Here is a 21,190-nt window from a genome sequence, read left to right as displayed (position 1 = left end):
TTTTTGTTCAACAATTTACTTTATGTATACGGGTATCTATGCACAATTTGATATGATACTAGAGCAGACAGTACAATACATATATATATATATATATATATATATATATATATATATATATATATATATATATATATATATATATATATATATATATATGTATATATATATATATATATATGTATATATATATATATATATGTATATATATATATATATATATATATATGTATATATATATATATATGTATGTATGTATATATATATATATATATACATACATACATACATACATACATACATACATATATATATATATATATATATGTATGTATGTATGTATGTATGTATGTATGTATATATATATATATATATATATATATATATATATATATATATATATATATATATATATATATATATATATATATATATATATATAATACATTTTCCCTCCAACGCACGAACGAGTCGTTTAATTCAATAAAGAACCGCCCCCATTGGTTTGTTCTCTGTGGAAGGGGGTTTCTGTTAAAGGGACCTGGCAACCTGCTAGCTGAATCAGGGGACAAGTGCCTGGAAGAGCCTGCTTATCCGGTGTGATAACGCAAGGTTAATCGTCAGTCTTACACAGTATGTCATGTTATTAATTTTCTCCCCAACTGATACGCAACAGTTAACCGCATGGCAACGAAACCTAAAGTTAAACTGTCACGCAATAAAAATGTGTTTTACTTTTGCTTACCTACCAGCTAACGTTAGCTCGCTAGGCTACTTCACGTCAGCTAGTCTAAGCAAACTTGATGTTAGCTGTCACAGCGAACATTTCTACTAGCTAAAGTTCCGTTTTTCTGTCAGCAAAATGAAGATAAGATGTGATAAGAAATGCACACATTGCGTGCCATGTCGGATAGATGCGATGGCATATAATTCATATGACTTTCAAAGCTAAGCAGTTAGCCAGTTAAACGTTACTGGTAACTGAGCAGGGCGAGGAAGCAATGAAAATCAGAACCAGTGGCAGATCCTTTTAAGGCTGCATGTGAAAGAGATGGATACGGTTGCCCCACCCCCTAGTAATTCACAACAATACAGTCCCACCTAAACTAAACTCCAAATTCTCTCTTATCATTGCAGGTCAGTCGGTTCTACTGGAGTTTCCCTAGACTGCACAGTGACCTGACCAATGGACCACTGCAGTGTCTACATTAAAAGAGACACTGTATTTTGGACTTAGATCATGAATGACAAACTAGTCTTTCTGGGCCTGCTTTACTTTGTCCAGGGCATTCCCTATGGTCTCCAGTCCTCCCTGCTCCCTGTCTATCTCCGCGGTGCCGGTCATTCTCTCACCAGAATCGGATTCACCAAAATCCTCTACTTTCCCTGGGTCCTCAAGGTGCTCTGGGCTCCTCTGGTGGATCGGATCGGCACCAAGCGCCGCTGGCTCGTCGGAACCGTTTCTGGATTGGCTCTGACATGCCTTTCCAGTGCCGCCCTGGCCCCAGAAGCACACATCTGGGGAGTGGCAGGAACCCTGTTGGCCATGAACTCCCTGGCCTCTGTCCAGGACATTGCTGTCGATGGGGCAGCGGTTGGGTTGCTGAAAGGGCGTGGGGAGCTGGGACTGGGAAACACTGCCCAGGTGGTGGGCTACAAAGCTGGGGCGGTTTTCGCTGGCGGTGGGCTGCTGGCTGTCATTGACGTGGCTGGATGGGGCTGGATGTTTATGCTGCTAACTTTTGTGTATGCGGGAGTGGCTCTCTTTGTGTGGGGGGCCCCCGTGCTTGATGATGAGACTGTGAGGGGCCAACAGGTAGATGGCAACAAGAAGGGATGGCAGGGGATTGATGCCATGAAGCCCTGGAAAGTCTGGAGGAAGTTGCTTGCAGTGCCTGGCACTCCTTGGACAGTCCTGTATGTGCTTACATACAAGCTAGGTAAGTCCCACTAAAACAAAATTAGGTTTAATATTTTATTTTTGATAATGCATACAAATGTTTACATGCACAATTTTTTTTTTAACAGGGCATCATGCACATAAATAGTAAATGCTATTGTGTCAATGCACTGGTCTAATAATAAATATAATATTTCATATTTGTGGCTTGACTAGTTAACTAAGTATTGCATTTATTTTTCTGTACATCAATAATCCAAATATACTCATTTCACTAAAATATAAGGAATTCTCATAGCATCACAGTATATAGAGGGAGGAGTTAAAATAGTCAGAGCTTCAATAGCAGTATGAGACAAACATTATCAACAAACTGCTGTAGTTCTGACTGCACAACTTGTCTATGTTGATGATACACTATATTCGGGGAAGTTATGACAGGGACGCAAAAAGCGCCCCCAGTCTATGAATGTGAAGTTGAAACATTTAGCAGTCCTTGCAAGAATTTGTCCTGCTTTGAAGTCGTTCATGTCTGCAGTGCAGCTCTCTGAACCTACCACTAGGTGTAGCTGTTGACGCGTCCGCAAGAAACAGAGTTGAGCGTGAAGGGGAAAAGTTAAGTTGATGTTTGTTGACTTTATGTTTATCTCTCTGCAGGTTTCTGTTTGTATGTTGTAAAACAGGAAATGCCGAGACAATGTACTCTCTTCCATCGCCCGAGTTAGAGCCCTGCATGAGACAACAATGAGAGTTTGAAGGCAAATTCAGTTGCAGATGCACAAAGTTGTTGTCACTTTAAAAGAAAGAAAGCAAGAAAAAGAAACAGAAATTTAAAAGTAGTTCTTACAGAGTCAAGGTTTGGCGTGTGGGAGAGTTGATACTAGCAGAGTTTGGTGTTCTGCAAGCAGAAGGGGATTATATAAGGATTAGAGCGTCTTTGTGTCTGTTGTGTTCAGAAAACGAAATGGAAAACGGTGCTTTGCATTGGTGCGCATGTGTGAATGTGTGTTTATGTGTGTGTGTGCGTGTGAATGTGGGTGGTGGGAACATAATTGTTCTTACACATTTGCATAAAGCAATGTATGCATGTACTGGAGAACATTTGTGCTTTGTTTTTAAAATTGTGCGTGCATGCGTGTTTTGAGGGGAGCGTTCAGGGTGGCTCCGTAATCGGATGATGTCCCACCAGACGACACTACGAGACAAATATGAGTACTGGCTGGACCCCCCTAATCTGTCTAGGGAGAGGACACCCCCCCCCCCATCCCTCCCTCCCCCATAAACACTCTCGCTGTCACAGTCACACTCGCACACGACCAACTGATGCTCGTGATTATGAGAATTACTTGCAGCGTTTTCAGAGCGCCACGGGTTCATTAGCCGCCTTGTCACTTGTAACGTTTCCCTCAGTTGGATTCTGAGTAGTCTTCCACATTTTAAATGAAAGTGGACTGTGTGGTTTTATTTCAAATGCAATTGGATGTGAGAGCATGATTGCCCGTGTGAGACAGTATTGTTTTTGTTCAAGAGGTGTGCGGATGTGGTCTCATCTCTCCCCCCCCCACCCCGTCTCTCTCTCTCAGACACACACGCGCGCGCAATCTCATCTATCCCTTAATGAACTCGAGCGCCAACACAGTGGCCAATAGCAGGCAGCCATGCCTTTGAACTTTGACCCTGGTGCCATCTGAAGGCCACGGGCATCATGGGAGAAGTGTCTGGGTAAACTCCCAGGGACGGATGGCCAGTGCAGGGGGAGGCGGGACAGATGAATGTCAGGCCTGATGTTGACTTCCTTGGGAACTGACCAGGTGGTTGCAGCGAGGGACGGATGAGCAAACATAAAAGAAAAGCGTCTTCTGATATGAGCAATTTCCTCCGACACAGCACCTACGAAGATACCAATAACCGCTTCACTGTCTACATCTATTTCAACGAAATACTGTTGTGATTGGTTTTGAACTGTTTGCAGCTTGTTTAACCCTAAACATTAATCTCTTCTCCCCGATAGGATAGAGAAAGAAAGCGGGAGGAGATTAAGAAGGTCCCCCCCGAAAAGAAGATTTCTTCATTAATTGCAGCTTTGATGTAAAAAACCTGCGGTCTGGTTTTTGCAGATCTATTCCAGGGACATGCTTGGCAGTAGTCGATGGCTGGGTTGATGGTACTGGGCTGGGAAAGATGAAGAAGGGGCAGTGGGAATGAGAGAGGGACACGGGGAAAGAGAAGGACTGCAGGGAGATAGGCTGGAGGAGGGGGATGAATTAATGAACAACCACCACATGGTGCCTTGAGAGAGAAAACGAACGGAATGGCAGCATAGGGCTCCGCAAACTCAAACATGCTTGGACAGATAGGTGCAACTTCCTCTTCTCACGCTGTAGGAGCCCGTTCCACTTTCATTTTAGCAATGCCAATAGGTAACAATAAACAATACATTATATATGTTTATTTATTTATGACTCTAGTCATTAATAAATTAAGCGTTATCTCTGTGCTTGTTTGGTGTATTTTCATTTCTTGAGTTTATCAACTCATGATTCAAAAAGTGAAAACTTTCAGAGCTTTAAATCAATCTTTCTGTTTTCTCTGTATTTATATATAAAAAAACAACAACAAATAATTAAATCCATGCACAATGTTGCCGGTATTCATTTTACCATCTTCTGTCCAAAAGCTCAGAGAGAAACGCTGCGTAAATCAATGTTGCCGTAATGAAAAACAACACGTGTTTGGGGTGAGATTTCTCTGCTGCTGATGTTGTTGTGACATGTGGCCAACACGGGGGCGACGCCAGAGCCGATGAGGTCGTCTCACCTTACTTGTGTGTCGTTGCATTTTTTTTTCCCACGTTACTGACCCTTCAGGTCATGAAGAACTCCTTCACGTCTACATCGATCTGCAGACTCTCCCACTGTGTGTGTGTTTCCATGCCTGCGTGTGTGTTTCTCCGCAGGCTAATATACATAGGATATTGTGGAAGTGTGTAAAGACAGGGCTCTAATTACTGTCCGCAGGGAGCCTAAGGATGTGTGTGTGTGCGTTTGTGTGTGCGCGCGCGTATGCGTCTCTGTGAGAGATGGGGATGGAGCGAGTTGTGTTTAAACATGTAGCATGTGCGATGCTCTGTGTTTGCGGCGCTCACGGCAGGTAGTAATAATGTTGTGCGGGGGCTCAGAGTGTGTCCTCGCCGATCCCTCCCACTCTGCCAGCTCTTTTGTCTAAGCCGCGGCGCGGATGTCAGACTTTGACCTCGCCGCCCCCGTTGACCTCTCACCCTCGTCTCACCCTGCTCTGATCCCGCTCGCTGTACTTTGCCTGCGACCCCCACCCCCCCACCCCCCATTTCACAGCATTAAGAATGTATCAAAATCTATGCTTATGAAATGGCCATGAGGTCCATTTTAATCACAGTGGATTAGGCGTGGAGGTAGTGAGTCGAAGTCTGTGTCAATCGCAAAAACATCAGGAAAGCAACCTACAGTTATAATAACTGAATGGGATTTATTGTGTCTTCATAAGATATATATTATTATATATGCACAGATATATTAAGCTGCTGTCTAAACATGTAAAGGTAGGCAAATAAGATCTCAAAATAGCCATGTGTCTGTTATAAAAGAAAATGCTAATAATAAGGTGGATTAATTCGAAAACCATTGTTCCTTATGGAGCAGCGGGTACATTTGCTTCTTTTTCTAAATTTCTGAGAGAAATTTATTATCCTGTGTGTGGTTAACCTATTAGTCAATATTTGATAAGGTTAATTCTAGCCATACCTTCGCAGGCATGTCAGTAATCAGTAAAATATTCCTACTCATTTCTTTATTTAGCAGGATGAATTTTTTTCTTTCTCTTTTCTGTCTTCAAACGTTCCCTGCCTTGAGGTTTGGTTTGTAATGTTGCTTGGAAACAATCAAGCACACAAACAAAGAAATTGCCCTTAGTTATCAGGACTAATTGTAGCTTTTTGGGCTTTGGTTGTGGTTTTAGGTTAGCATATTTTATTACAAGATGAGAGCTCTGTATAAAGAAGAAATTGTTTTATTTTTTTTTAATCTTCTAGGGGTGTCAAACAATTATTTTTTTAATCGCGATTAATTTCAGAATCTTCATAGTTAACTGCGATTAATCACTGTTTGAATTGCATGTGTAAAATCCTTTTATTTTTCTTTACAAGGCATTCTTATGCCCATAATGTAAAGTATTTCTTACCAGAAATTGAAATTGGGCCGACTACGGACTAAAAAAACTTACGTTTGAAATGCGATTTAAAAAAAAGAAAACAACAAGTTATGGATTGTATTTAACTAATTTCATGAATGCTTTAACGCTGCCAGCCTTAGTATTCTCATTAAACGCAGGGCGATGTGCACCGCCACTAACAACAGTCAGTGATTTGATGTTACCCAGCACTCCTGATGCAATCTCTTCTAAATGCCTAGCGTCGTGTTAATTGTACATGGCCTTTTTTCTTGGAAGTGCTAAGCATCACACACACACACCCACGCGTACTGTCCTTACATTTGATTGTGTGTTTTTTCCCAGATAATAGAGGTCATTCACGCGAGCTCAAAGCCGGGACGAAAATAAAGAGATGCGTTTTGATGTCGCCCGCTCCGCCTTTAATCGCAAAATGTTTCCTCTCTCTCTCTCCGTCCCAGACTCCGCTGCTTTGGCGCTTTCAAGTCTGGTAAATGATAGTCGCTGTCACGCAGCACCTTTAAGTGACGGGTAGGAATCAAACGAGCCCTCCTCCAGCTCTCCCCGCCGTTCCGCCTCTTAATGTTAAATTGTTTGTTCTCTGCCGTCGCTCATGTAAACATAAACACAGAGTTGTCTTTGAGTCTGCCACCCCTGCTCTGTTTCCTCTTCGCTAACCTAACAATGTCTCTGTTCATCTGCCCCCCCCTTTCCTCCTCCCCCTCCTCCTCTTCTGTCTGTAGCTGTCTCGTTCACAGACTGCAGCTCCCAGGTTTAACTCCCCTCTGTTTTGTGTCCGTAGTTTTGCGCTAATAATGCGCTCTGATCCCCCCCCCCCACCGACACCCTGTACTCTGATATATTTTATGCCTTAAGGTCCTGCTCCTTCTCACCTTTCCAGCCTTCTTTCTTTCACCCATCCTTTCCTCGCCCCCCACCCCTCCTCCTTCTGCCTCCCCTCTCTCCTTCCCCTTCACTCTGCCTGTTTAATCTTTGCGGATGTCTAATGAAATCCCTGCTGAAATGGACAATTGTTGCTTTGAGAATATTTATAGAAGGGAATAATCAGCGCGGCTGTGTTTGTCTGCGTTCCACCCTCCTCCTCCTCCTCCTCCTCCTCCTCCTCCATCCCTCCTCCCCCTCCCCGTCTTTAAAGAAATAATTAGTTGAAGGCAGGACTGTGAGTGCGCTGAGCTTTGAGCTCGACAACAGGCAGACAGGATCGGGATTACAGAACCACGGGTAAACAACCCTGGCGTCGTGGGTACCGCCGCTGCCAGTGTTCATTATTGCGACTTATAGACGTGCGCCACTGCTGATGCAAGTCAAAGCCACCCGTGCACTGAGGATGAGTAGCGGGGAAGGGTTATTTGAGTGGATCTCCCTGTTGGATTGACCACCTTGTTGATTTTGGTTCTAACGAAATCATCCTAAATGAAATCAGACGGGTTCCGTCCACTTGGCGTGATGCAGAAGAGCTCTGCTTCTCTTCATCCGGAATAAACAACTGATTTCCCTGTCAAAAAGACCAAAACGTTTCCCATTTGTCTAATTCCAGTGAATGATAAAGTCGGCGTCAAGTGGCTTCTGTTGACTGTATTGTAATTTCAAACTGTGAAACGTGACTGACGGAGGAGCAGGATGAGTGTTTTCCTCCACAAAGAATTCTTTTTTTTTCTTCTCCTCCTCCTCGCCGGCACCGGCTGCCGGATTGTCACACCACTGTTACACCAGTGACACCCTCACTCTGCCGCTGCACTCCCAATCACATGGCGCTTCTCAGCTTTCTCTTATTATTATTATTATTTTTTTATTCCAGTCTGTTTCATCTGTCTTCTTTTCCCCTTCTCTATTTTTGTTTGTCTCCTGGCTGACTCAAGTGAGTGAGTCGTCGGTCGTGTTGCGTTGTCTTTGACAGCAGTCTGGGAGCCAAGCTGTCACTCACGCGGCTCCTTGGTCCCACCGTCTTTCTGAAGTCAGTCTCCATTAATATAATAATGGCGTGTAGTCGGCACCACTGAATATTTTACTGTAATGTTCAGCAGAACATTACCCCCACACTCGGCGCCACACAGAAAGTCTCACTGTCTGACAGAAACTTTCTTATTTTGACTGAAAGGTCTTTGAGAGGTCTGTTTCATCGGCAGAAGTTTTTGTGTTTTTGTTGTGTTTTCTTTTTTGTGCTTCAGGAAAAGTGCGAGGCCCCCGTTTGATAAAGCGACGGAGGGTATTCTTTTTCTTGTCAGCCATCTATTATTGACACTTTCCAGGAATAGGCCTAGGTGTGCCGCTCGCTCCTCGCGCCGCGTTTGACGGTGCACTTGTCGTCTCGGGGAGAAAAATCGTGTTCCTCCGTCTTGCAGGCTAAACAGTTTGGTGCAAAATCCTCCTCGCGTCTGACTCTGATTGCCGTATGCGTGCGCCTGAGTGTGTGAGTGTGTTTCTGGAGGTGTTTGGCACATTAGTTGTATGCGGAAAAGACTGTTCTGCCTAGTCAGACTTGCTGTATTTAACACACATTGTGTTGTGTGTTCCCACCTCCCTGCTTTATTTTCATCTTCCCTCCTGTCGACAGGTGAGCAGGGCGCGGTGACCATGTTCCCCCTCTTCCTGCTGGACCACCACATGACCGCCAGGGAGATCGGCTTCTGGAACGGCGTCATCGCCATGGGCTTCTCCATCTGTGGCTCGTCGCTGGGAGGCCTGCTGCTCGCCCAGTGCAGGTAGTTTCTCCATCGGTGCCACCGTTCCCAGTTCGTCCCCTCAACTCCGACTGTGATTCATTTTTTATTGTACAGTGTTTGTGATTGATGCTCCTATGTCCCAGATAAAGATCTGTACGAGGATGCGCCGGCATTCAATTTTCACAACGCTGCTGATTAATAATTAAGGAATCATGGATATATTTTCCATTTGTTTTCCCAGTAAATAAATTAATGATGTCTCATCTAATGGTGGCGAGAAATATACATTTTTCTTTACAATTTCAAAAGCTCTAATGTCAGCGATGGGAAACCCAGTGGGGATTCTGATTATTACGGAGCAAAGTCCAGAAAAGCATTTACTCCCACCTCACAAGTTAGAACTAGAATTTTTTTTAACAAACCCAAACAAAAAAAAAACTGTTATGCCTCGCAGATGTATGTCACTGCCTCACGCTCTGATTCCAGTCACATGACAATACCTCTCATCATTCCCCTCCTCATCGCCGTCCCTCTCCCAGCTCGTCGAGTTGTTACCTGCAGCTTCTTCCTCACTCGCGTTCATCTGCACGTATTTTTCTTTACTCTCCGCAGCCTCGCGAGTGTGTCTGCTTGTGTGAGTCTGTACTGCTGCACACACACACACACACACAGCCAGTGTGTGTGGCAGCAATTTAAGTAAACATATCCCTGTTTGAGAGCTCGGGGACCCCTGTGTCTGGTGTGTGGTGTGAGAACTGCACGCACACCAAATCCATCATGCGCTCTTAGGCGTGCACGCGCGCGCGCACGCACACACACACACACACACACACACCCCTCAGGGTTTGATCGCAGAAACAACTGCAGCTCTAGTTGAATTTAATTCCCAGGTCTGGAGAGATACTAAGATGTTAGTGTGTCTGATTAGTACATCACAGCGGCGTCGATGCTGCTGTGTGTTAGTTTTGATAGAAGTACTGGCGATTAGGTTCGACAAGCAGGTTCGATTTTCATTAACTTGCGTTAAGTGTGATCTTTTTTGCACATTCGATTTGTTCCCTCTCCTCAGCGCATTGACACCGTGCCATTAGTCCCTGACCGGCATTGCACACTGTAAGTTTTTACATTTGCTTGGGCGAGGATCATTTCATGGCTCCACCCAGCCTTTGGCCAATATGACGTAAGAGAGACTATAAAAAACAACAATGCCTATATGAAGGATAGTATGTTTCTTCCCACAGGGTACATCCCTCTACACTAGCAGAGCCGCCACCGTAGGCCTGTGTGACGTATCAGGAGAATGTTGGAATAGCATGGCACCATATTGTGATTGTGTAGCCTCGGGTAAAGTGACAAATGCATAAGGGGCCCACAGAAGCCTCCTCCCTCCCAGCCGTCATGCCAGCTAACGTCTCTCTGCCAAATTGCCAACAGCGAAAAGGTATTTAATGTGATTTGTCAGAGTGTCTAAATAAATGGCCCTTATAATGGGTCAAAAGTTTGCAGGCTAAAAATAAATACATTTGTGGTAAAATGTATTTTTAGGTTGTTTTTTTTTTTGTTTTTTTTAGTTTTGCCACAGTTTATGCCACAGTTCTTAGTTAGACAATGGTGAAATTAAAATACAATTTGTTATAAGTTATAGTTCTTTCTTCTGCCTTGTGACGTTTTTAGCAGAATTTTTTTTTAAACCCCCACTCTTGAAGTGACACGAGTAAAACCCAGGGCAGTCCTCAGCATTTTTTTTTTCCTTTTTTAAATCTTGAAATATGTCGACATTGTTCTGGCTTCAGGTCTTTCACATCCTCTTTGTCTTCCATCTCATATGTCAAGGATTTGTGTAACGGCAGTGAAATGCCCCCCCCCCCCCCCCACGACAAATACTGCCAGGGCTTAAAAAAATGTGTTGTACATAAACCACTTGTTCATAGTTGAACACATTGAAATGGCTGCAAGATAGGCAAAAAAAAGTTTTTGCTGTTTTACTCTTGAATACACATCTAATCATGTTGCTTTATCAAACTTTTGTAAAGTCATTATGCTTATTTTATGTCCTTGGTTGGATGTAGTATTGTTTTTTTTAATTTTTAAATAAATCAACACTCCCCCACCCTCACCCCCCCCCCCCCCCCCTGCGACTACACCGACACTTTCAGACAGAGAAAGTGCTGTCCAGCAGCCTCTGGTCCCACCTCTAAAAGCCTCGTTGGAAGGTTTATCCTCACTGCCATCAGAAACGGCTCAGTGGTCAGTGAATGAGCCCCTTTTAAACCTGCAGCGGAACCTGAGAGTTTGGCTATTCTTATCTGGGCCTGGCCCGTGTGAGGTAGCAGCCAGTTCTCTCTCTCTCTCTCTCTCTCTCTCTCTCTCTCTCTCTCTCTCTCTCTCTCTCTCTCTCTCTGTCTCTCTCTCTGTCTCACATGCACAACACACACACACACACAGACACACATCTTAGCGTCTCTCAAAGAGTGTGTGATATGAAAGGCTGTCATTGAGACAGCAGGTAAAGGAGCAGCAGAGCAAAGAATGTCTTTAGCCTCTGAGTGATGAAGGATTGGCTTTCCTCAAAAGAGCTTAAGGAAAGGTTTGGTGAGAGAGGGAGAGGCTAATGGAAGGATGTCATTTGGAGAAATAATAAATTCACCTTGATTAAAAGTGTGGATTATTGGGAAAGTAAAACATTTTGGCGGGCCGGTTTGAAGGCTTTGAGATTTATTTTGGGGCCTTGCAGCCCGATTGCTCACATGTCAGCTGTTACTTTCACCGCATACAGTAACACTTGCTGTGAGCATGTGCCTCTGGTGTCCACACCCGGGTCTGATTGCTGTTTCAATCATGACTCCCTCTGCTTAACTTAATGCCACATCCTTTGCAGGATTCTTGTCCACATCCTTTTTTCCCCTTTTTCTTCTCATCTTCTTCTGCTACTACGACTGCCTTTCTTTTTCCTCTGTTCAGTTTGTACACTAGCATCACATATGTACCACCCCGCCCCCTCAACACAGTCTTTGTATGGGGGCAACACTTTTCTTGACTAAATTTAAAAATGGTTTTCCTGGTGGGATTGTGGTCTTCTACTTCAACAGAATCAGAGAAAATAGAAGAGGGCAACAATATTAGTCATGCTAGGTGTGAACAGCGTCCTCACTCCACATCAGTGTCATTGTGTGGTTGTTATATTGATGTCTTTTAATGATGGTTTTAGTTTCTGCAGTTTGAAGAAAATTACCTCCTCACATGACTTTTGGTGGAAATAGAATAGAAAGAGAAAACAATTAAGATGGTGTATATAGTAGTGACTTAAGTTTTTACACTTTCTAAAGGAAACTTTCTGCTGTGTCATCGATGTTAAAACCGGTAAATAGTTGCAGCAATTGGATAATTAATCAGATCCTACCTTGCTGTATTGAAGTCAGTGACTTTGTTGTTGCAATTATGTCTCAAATACAATATGAAAACCTTGACGTAACCTGTGATCGTGCCTAAAATCACCTGAAGAGCTGTGAACTCCAAAACACAGAGCGTCATCACCCTGCGGCCATTTGATGGCGTGTGTGAAATGAGTGGTTTCCTGTTGCGAGAAAAAGTTTGTTAAAAGTAACATCAAACTTAAACCACGGACTGACTGCTCCTTGCCTTTATCTTTATTTATTCCCCCCCCCCCCTCAGTTCACTTCTCCATTTTAATCAGATTCCCTGCTCGGTGCGGCAGGTCCCTTCTTCTCCCACTTTTTTCTTTACACATAGATAATTACATGCACAAAAAACAAACATCAACACACACGCAGCCCTTTGAGTGGCAGGCATCCTCTGGGTGATTGACATTGTTAATCCCAGATGTCACACACCGCCGTGTGTTTGCGTCTGCGTGTGTGTTGCCGGTGATTAATTACGGTCCTCATGCTGGGGATCTCCTCTGGTTATTGATTACGTCACAAACCAAACCCACGGGGGGAAGAATTTCCTGCACCAACAGCGACTCAATTAGTGTATGGGGACTTGTTTACTTACACACGAATGTTACACGCATGTGTGTGAGTCTGATGCGCGCGGAAAGGAAAAAAAAAGAAAAGAAGCAAAAACACAAACGTGCATAATGTGTCTAAATTGAATGACGGCAGCCTTGAGTGCATGTCACCGCGTTCCCCCCTTCTGCTCATCAGTAACGCCGCTTGTTTTGTCGATCTCTCCTCAGCATCGGGGCTCTGATGCGGCGAGTGTTTGTGCTGCGAACCGTCAGCATGGTCTTCCAGAGCTCCCTGCTCACCGTGCTGGAGCCGTCGCCCCTCATGAAAGGTGGGAGAAAGACTCGAGATGAACACTTGCACATGTTAAATGACCCAACTGCTCCTTCTCTTAGTCTGCGCGATGATGTTACATGCATGTCTCCTGGTCTTTTATGCAGTCCTATTCATTCATTTGCCAAATCTTGTTATGTAACTACAGCACAATCATGTCCCGTGTTATTTTATAGTTTACTGCATATTATGCAAGAAGAATTAAATACACAGGGGCCCGCAAATGAGCCACTTGGTGGGAGGATTCAAAATAAAAAAGACGTATAAAATGTCGTAATAGTGAACACAAAGGGAGCATAACTCAAACACAATAGTAGTCTAAAGCACAACCCCCGGGCACAACAATAGCATTTAAGACTTGATTATTACTGCAATCCTGACCCTTCCTAATGACATGAACACTGTACTTGGATAACTTGAGGTGACAGTTTTAATAATTTTTGTCAAGTTTGGTTGCTGGTATATAATATGTATTGTCATTGTCAATATTTACCTGAACACCCATGGACTATCTGACACCTTGGTCAGGTGATATGGAGTGTGTTCTCTTTTGCAGTGAAGAAGTAGAAGAAGAAGAAGAAAAAAAAAAAGTGTTACACAGCTATTCAGATATAATGATCATGAGGCAGACAACAGCCGCGTTGCAAAATAAAAGCGATATTTATAAAATTTTGACAAAGTACAATTGCGATTTGTAGGTGTTTCCATTGAATGGTGTGAAGCGCATAAGCCGTAATTTTCGTAAAATCTTGCGGGACGTAATTCTTGTAAAATCTTGTTCTGCGAGATTTACAACAATTACTTTTGTTTTTTGTCTGTCAAGAATGGTTGTTATATTTTTCTCTTTCACTACTTATAAAAAAAAAAAAATCATTTTCACTTGATGCTAACTGGTCATGTGACCCCATGCATCACGTCCGGTGATGCGGAAACGCGAAAAAAGTGTTTCCATGACACTTTTGCGATATACCTCTATATTGATACATCTGAAAAACCATCTCATCAGGGCGTACAAACCTTTTAGCAATATTTGGGAGGTCTTTCGAAATGTATGCGATTCCATTACCAGTTTTTTATTGCGATATTTAGGTTTTGCACAATTCTAGGGGTAATGGGAACGCAACTAGAGACACCGTCTGGTCTACATGACATTTAAAATCCACGTGCTCTCTGACAGATCAAAGCACGAGGGCTCGAAAGCAAAGATCGTACCTGTCTGTCTCGCCCTGTCCGACCAATGAAAGCACACTGATTTCCCTGACCCCCCCCCAACAAAGTTAAGACCAATTTTTTTTCTGAACTGTCTGTAGCCCCAAGACCAGACCAAGAGCGTGTGATACGGAGGGCAGTGATAGACAGGTTATCTCTCTCTCTCTCTCTCTCTCTCTCTCTCTCCCTCTCCCTGACTATCTCTCTTGCTCTCTCCATCTCTCTCTCTCTCTCCAGAGACCCATTGAGTTATTAATGTCTGAATGACACGTCTGATTCTGTTACGCAGCCCTCGCAAAGCATTTGGGATTCAGATGTGCGCCATTCATCTGCGTCGGAGCTGTCTGTTCCCCTATCAAGCCTCTCAGACTGAAAGTTGAGGACCCCCCTCTCCCACCGCCATACACCCCCCCTCCCCTCCCTCCTTTAAAGCCAGAACAAAGATTTCAGGAAAAACTCGACTGGAAAAATAAAAAAAGGAAAACATTGTGTTTCAGATTTTTCAATATTACATGATAACCCTCCGCTTCCCTTCCCCTTTCTCTTCCTGCCTGATCAGTCGATGCATCTGCGCGACTCCAACAGCCGCGCGGCGCTGACTGAAGAATCCAATTCAGGAAAAACTCTGGTGGCTTGAGTGAATAATTCAGCGTCGGAGGCAGCAGAGACAGATAGGCTCTGTGGTTCCTCTGTGTTTCCCCACTGCTCCGCCGCGTCCCCTCCGAGGATACGCTACATGCGATTTGGGGACGAGAGGGAGCTGGGGGAAGGGAGAGGGGGAGGGGTGGGTGGTGGCGGTGATGGGAAAGAGGAGGATGCGGGGGGTGGCTGCTCACCGATTCTCCCCGCTTTGTGTCCCCGCTTTGACTTCCACGCAGAGCAACATAATGAGAAGTGTAGCGCAGCAGACAAAAGTGTGAATTTCCTGCCTTTTTTTGGGGCAAAACTTCAGTTTTGTACTTTTACAGTGATTTATTTTGCTCGTGCGCTTCCTCTCCCAGGTATGGCCGTCCTGAGCATGAGTGTCCAGCACTTCCTTGGTGGTCTCATCACCACGCTCACCTTCACCACCATGATGCACTGCACACAGAGGGCTGAGGAAAGCATTCAGGTACGGCTCCTTTGAAGCCCTCTCACTGTGACATCCACCCAGCCAATTCAACACCAACAGAAGCCAGTGCTCAAGAGCGCAGATTCTAAAAAAATATCAATCTCTTTCTCGAAACAACGGTTTTTGGATTTACTTCATTTTTAAGAAATTACAGACAAGAAAGCTGTTTATTCTGAAGTATGAAATGCTCAATACCAGTCTAAGAAAAGCCTGAGCGCCACAGAAGGTCTTTACTTCCTGTGGCAATAAAACTGTACAACTGCTCACTGTGAAACCACTGTTTACCACATACATTCACTTCCACCTATGCTTCTATTTTATTTTTCGCTATGTACAGTCTTGAGGGTTGAATGGAGCACTGTTAAGAACAAAATTTCCCTCGGGATTAATAATGTATTCTGATTCTGATTCTGAAAAAGCAAGTCCAGTAATACTCCTCATTAGCCTGAATTGATGACCAACAAGTAATGACAGTCGAAATACATTCAATTAAATAAAAAAACAAAACATATTTTCTTTTTTTGTTGGTCAAAGTATTCATTAAAGGTCCAGACTCATAATTTACCCCCCAGTTTGTGCAATTTTAGTGTCTGAAATCTAACTTAAATTTTTTGGCTGAACAAAAACAAAAACCTTTACACCTTTTTTGTTCTTAAAAAATTCTTTGTGAGTTATTTCAAACGCACATTTGTCCCTCCGTTAAAGTCGTGATTGTCTCCTTCTTTGGCGTTAGATCATCTCCTGATCAGTTTCCAACACAACACTGTCTTTTCTCCCTCCTCCCTTCGGCTCGCTCACTTCTCTGCCGTTTAATTGTGCTATTATATCATTGTAGGTCATTTCCGTTTGGTCAATGCAGGGGGTGGGGGGGTGGGGGGGATCCTCAGCATACAGTACCACGCCTCTTCTCACCTGTACCTGTCACTTCCCATCAGCTGTTTCCACCTGCAGAATGCCAGGCTCAAGTCTCTTATTCTCCGCTTTCCCTTTTGCCTACATCCTTCATTGTTCCCCTCCCTCCCCTTGACATTGTCCTTCCTTCCACCTCGCTCTCTCCCTTTGTCATTCCGGGGACCTTTAAGCGCTCCGTTTTTTACACTCCCGACTTTTTCCTCTCCTCCCTCGTCTTCTTCTCTTTGACATAACTGCTTTTGTCCCCGCCGTAACTGGGCCATCGTTGCCTGGAGGTGATGGTTGTTCATGCAGCCATTCAGACATCACTCAGTCAGTCTCTCAAGGTGACAAATTATCATTTAAATTGCTGTCACCCTTTAAGTAATGATAAAAAAAAAAAAAAAAGGGTAGCAGGGGGGAGGAGTGGCGGTCGGAAGGAAAGATATGAGGATCTGGTTACGGATAAAACACATGATGGTAGAAAATCAATCAGAGTGTGTTCGCCGGTGAGAGCCGCAGTCCGCTGGAGAGGTTCTCATGACACATATACTGTTTGCTGTTTTATGTCAGTGTGTGTGTGTGTGTGTGTGTGTGTGTGTGTGTGTGTGAAGGCACAAGGAAGAGGGGAAGCCGGCCTGTGCTCCTGGTGTGTGTGTGTGTGTGTGTGTGTGTGTGTGCGCGTATCTGTGCAAGTTATTGAAGGTGGTGCTATCCAGTGACGGAAAGCTGATAGTGTGAGTGGTTGTTAACGATCCCCAGGAGACAGTAACCCGATCTGTTAAACAAGTTGCTCGGAATAAAGGCACTCCACTTAGCCGTGGTCACACAGGATGGCTGCTCTCTACCTCAGCGTACAGACCACAGTCTCGCCTCACATACCTATCTATCTATCCATCTATCTATCTATCTATCTATCTATCTATCTATCTATCTATCTATCTATCTATCTATCTATCTATCTATCTAGTAAGAGACAGCAAAGTTTGCAGTGTTGGGTTTAACCTCTGAGCATGTCGTCACACTTGTGTTTTGAGTGCAAGATTTCAAATAATATTTTTTTGAATTATACTTGCAAATAAAATGCTAGCAGTAGTAATAGTCTATATAACTCTATCAATATATAACTCTATAACTCTATCAACCTAAATAGCTATGGTAGTTTGCTATTGCATTGCACTGAAAAATAGGGCTGTAAAGGTAACATTAGATAAACAAACAGTATTTTTAATAAATATATTGCCTGGAGCAAGTCCTTTATTTTGAAATACAGAACTCAAGTATGTGAATTTACATACTCTTCTCAAAGTAATCAACTCTCAACTGCAAACTTTGCTTCTATCATCTATCTATCCATTGTAACCAAAACTTTTAAACAATCTGTTGACAATGAAATGCAGATTTTTTTCCCCTTAGTTTCTGTGTATAAGGCTCTGTGTGTGGGCCAATCAGTGGTCAAGGAGTCACTCGCGGAGTCGGAGCCACCTGTCTGTTCTGAAGCCACCTGTCTGTTCTGAAGCTGCGCTCTTTCGCAGAGAGGGGGGTTGGGGGTTCCTGAGTGGATTAAGTAATGTCTCTCTTCGCCCGTCTTAAAGGCCTTCAGGCTGGGATCAGATCCTCAGTTTCAGTTTTGGCCCCCATCCACCGTCTCAGGCCCTGATCTCACGCTTTCCTTCTCTCCGACACTCTTTCACCTGCTCCTCAGTGTTGCTCCTTTTTTTTTCTTTCTCTTCCGTTCTTGTATTATTCTTTCTTCACGGTCAGCCAGGGGTTGTGCGAGCGGCGCAAGCGCACAAAGATGAAGTTGTCATCTTCTCCATCTCTGCTCTCTCGTTATTCCCACACTCTTGCACACAGCGTCCCTTTATTTCCCGCTCTCCCGCTTCTGCTCGTCTCCTTTCCTCTTTTCTCCAGTCACCTTCCTCTCTCTCCCTCTCACTCCCCCCCTTCTTCTTTTTTCTTCTCTTTGGTTTCAACCGGGCCTTCCTCTCTCCTCTCAGGCCACCCACTACAGTTTCCTGGCCACTCTGGAGGTGCTGGGGAAGCTGACGTTCAGCACACTGGCTGGAGGCCTGGTAGATTGGTTCGGATTCCAAGTTGCCTTCCTCTTCTTCCTCACCCTGTCGGCTGGGACGGCCCTGCATGTGTGGACGGCCACCTTCACCGGGGCTCTCAGGGAACACCAGCTCAAAGAACAGCCCAAGTGAGGCCAGGGGTGGAAGCGTGGAGCGTCTTGCTGGTGCTGAATATGTTAAGTAAAAGTGACTTAAGTTTGATATTTTGGCAACTCAGAATATCATCATTATTTATAAGGTAACGGATAAGTTTCCTTGGAGTTTTTTTCCTCATTACTTAAAGGAGAGATCAGCCATGCAGTGTCTGTATTTGGATGCGTTTGCGTCCATATTCTCAGAGATTTTTATTTAATTGTTTTTTTTTCATCTGAAAGGTTTGGAAAAGTCTTAAAATCTACTGTAACGGTGGCAGGTATTTCTTTGCAAATAATAAATGTGTAGAATTTTAAAGAAAGGATGACGTTTGTGCATCCAAATGGTTTCAAGGGTTAAACAAATATTTGTTCTGCAGGGAAATGTGTTGGTGTTCAGTGTTCACGCCTTTTTAAAGTTACAACATGACCTACCAGAAAGGGAACTCACAGCAAGCACACATGTAATAACTAAAAGATCTTTCAAAATAACCTAAGTAAAAGTGTCACACCTACTGAGCCAAATTACACTGAAATGCTTTTTTTTTGTTGTAAAAAAGTGAACAAATTCTTCTTTTTTGCTTTAATATTCACGGTCCGTAGTGTTTAAATATAATAATAATATTTAAAAAATAAAGTGTAAAAAGTTTAGAAAATATTCAATATTTTACTTATATTTTAAAACGCTATACTTCAATTGCAAAAGTAATTTTCTGCACTTCTTATTGCAATAAAATGTAATCAGAGTACTCTAACATGCTACTTTACAGCACACAGGCATGGCATAAATGACTTTAGGAAATGTAATGCAAACTGTTTGTCTTTGTCTGAGCCATTTTACCGTTTCAAAATATGACGCAATAAGAGCTGTAGCCAAAAGCACCGTTGCTCCTTGGTGATGCTTGTTCTTTTATTTTGGACTGTGTATGACAATGTTACGTTTGCCATCTCTCTAGTTTACCCTCCAATACATAAAGGATCTGTGCTACCTCGTATCACCACTGTAAAGCATGACACAGAAGAGGCGAATGTACATTAGCTGCAAAAAGTTGAGGAAGAGCTCTTTCACAGCAGGGATTAGCTGCAGCACAGTCACAGTCGGTGTGACCTGAGCTGCAATCAGAGCCCAGTTCTGTTGTCACTGCATCCGTTTAAGAAGTTCAGCTTCTGAACTTTTGTCATCAGCAACAAATTTTAAAAAAACAAAAAACAAAAAACACAATTTAGCAAACTGTAAGCTTCTTCCTGTAGGAATCCTTAGCCTTATTCATTGCATGGTGCCAACTTTAATTAGTCAAACAATTAGTCAAATAATCAACCCCGCTGACTTTAAGGTGTTCGTCATAGAAATAAGACCGAACTGCAAATGTTGTCTCACTCATTCATGTTATTGTCAGAGTGTGATTGAAAATACTCTGTAACACTCTACGGTATGTATGAGATTTTTTTTTCTGGCTGGAAAAAAAAAGAATAAAATTTCCACAGAGAATGTTCTCACTTTCATCACTCTCTGTCATGAAAATGTAAGGGGTTAAATTTAGTTTTGCGCCACAGATTTGTCATATTTAACCTAGAACATGCTTGTGTGTTTAAAAGCGGTCCATTATGAGACTGCTGTAGCTGGCAGCCCTGAATCAACCAGCAGTTTGATCCCTGCAGGCAAAAACCACACAGTCGGTGTATTTAAATTGAAAGCGTTTTTTTCCCCACTGAAATTAGTATGCCATTTATTTATTCTAACAAACGTTTGTCCTTTTGTCCATTATGGCATGTGCGCAGTCGAGGAAAATCGAGCATGCTGTGTTCTGAATATTGGACCGGAAACATCCATTAAAGGTTCTTTGATTTCATACATGTATTCATTTGATTTCATAGAATTTCAAATGAAGCACATGTTTAAACGGATGTGAAAATGACCATATAGTGCCAAGCTGCGCAATATTACTTTGGACTGTGAACCGTACCTTCAGAAATGATAATAACCTTCTAAATGAGGGCACTTAAAATGATCGATTTCGTTGTTTCTTTTTCCAAGTCAAGGGTTTTTTCATTGGTCATACCCTTGTCTTGAAAAAAGAAACAACGAAATCTACTAAAAACGAAGACATACTGAACATTATCGATCTACTTATAATGATAGTTTACCCAGAAAGACACACAGTGCCTGGTATGGACAGCTGCTTGTTTAAACTTATATGAAACACTACATAAAAAATGCCAGAGGATTTCAAATGGAGGAGCGCTGGTCATGTCGGGATCTTGCCGATCTTGTATGTGCAATTGTCTCTTAAAGGTGTTCCCTCTTAAAAAGAGAGAGTCCATTGACCTTGACCTTGTTAAAAAAAAATAGACATTTTCATATTCTGTTACAATTATCTTACGCTTTGAGACACTGACTGCTGAATGTCTCCAGGTTTTCTGTCTGTCACGTTTACAGTCTGATCCTGTCACTGGGAAATGCTTGTCTCAAGTAGACATGTTTTGAACTGTGTGCTGGCCCCCCAACCCATTCCACCTGCCCCCGCGACCACAACGCCAGCTGTATTGTGTTTCTGTGGCTGTAGCAGTCAAGACCCTTCCCCTCCCTGTTTGTCTTGGTCTGTAATACACAGAAACACAGCAAACAGCGGCTCAGGTCTGACAACCTTGGTGTCACGCTACAACAGGCATGGGCAAACTACGGCC

The 21,190-nt window shown here is 43.2% G+C and overlaps 1 protein-coding gene across 2 annotated transcripts; it reads left to right on the top strand.

The window, feature by feature from the left end:
- The first annotated feature begins 501 nt into the window (after positions 1-501).
- Positions 502-19,991, top strand: slc33a2 (solute carrier family 33 member 2). Of its 2 annotated transcripts, none has more exons than XM_076038995.1 (6): positions 502-633; positions 1,138-1,940; positions 8,679-8,826; positions 12,986-13,086; positions 15,299-15,408; positions 18,300-19,991. In XM_076038995.1, exons 2-6 carry the CDS (start codon positions 1,241-1,243, stop codon positions 18,504-18,506), a joined length of 1,266 nt encoding a protein of 421 aa, XP_075895110.1. In that variant the 5' UTR covers positions 502-633; positions 1,138-1,240; the 3' UTR covers positions 18,507-19,991. The 2 variants fall into 2 exon arrangements, with proteins under 2 accessions (XP_075895110.1, XP_075895111.1); XM_076038996.1 differs by having other exon boundaries at positions 543-612.
- The last annotated feature ends 1,199 nt before the right edge of the window (positions 19,992-21,190 follow it).

The sequence above is a fragment of the Nelusetta ayraudi genome, unplaced genomic scaffold, assembly GCF_046127955.1.
Source record: "Nelusetta ayraudi isolate G7.1 ecotype Tasmania unplaced genomic scaffold, CSIRO-AGI_Nayr_v1 ptg000058l, whole genome shotgun sequence".
Classification (NCBI taxonomy): domain Eukaryota; kingdom Metazoa; phylum Chordata; class Actinopteri; order Tetraodontiformes; family Monacanthidae; genus Nelusetta; species Nelusetta ayraudi.
Note: the sequence above shows the minus strand (reverse complement) of the source record. Positions and strands in the feature narration are given on the sequence as shown.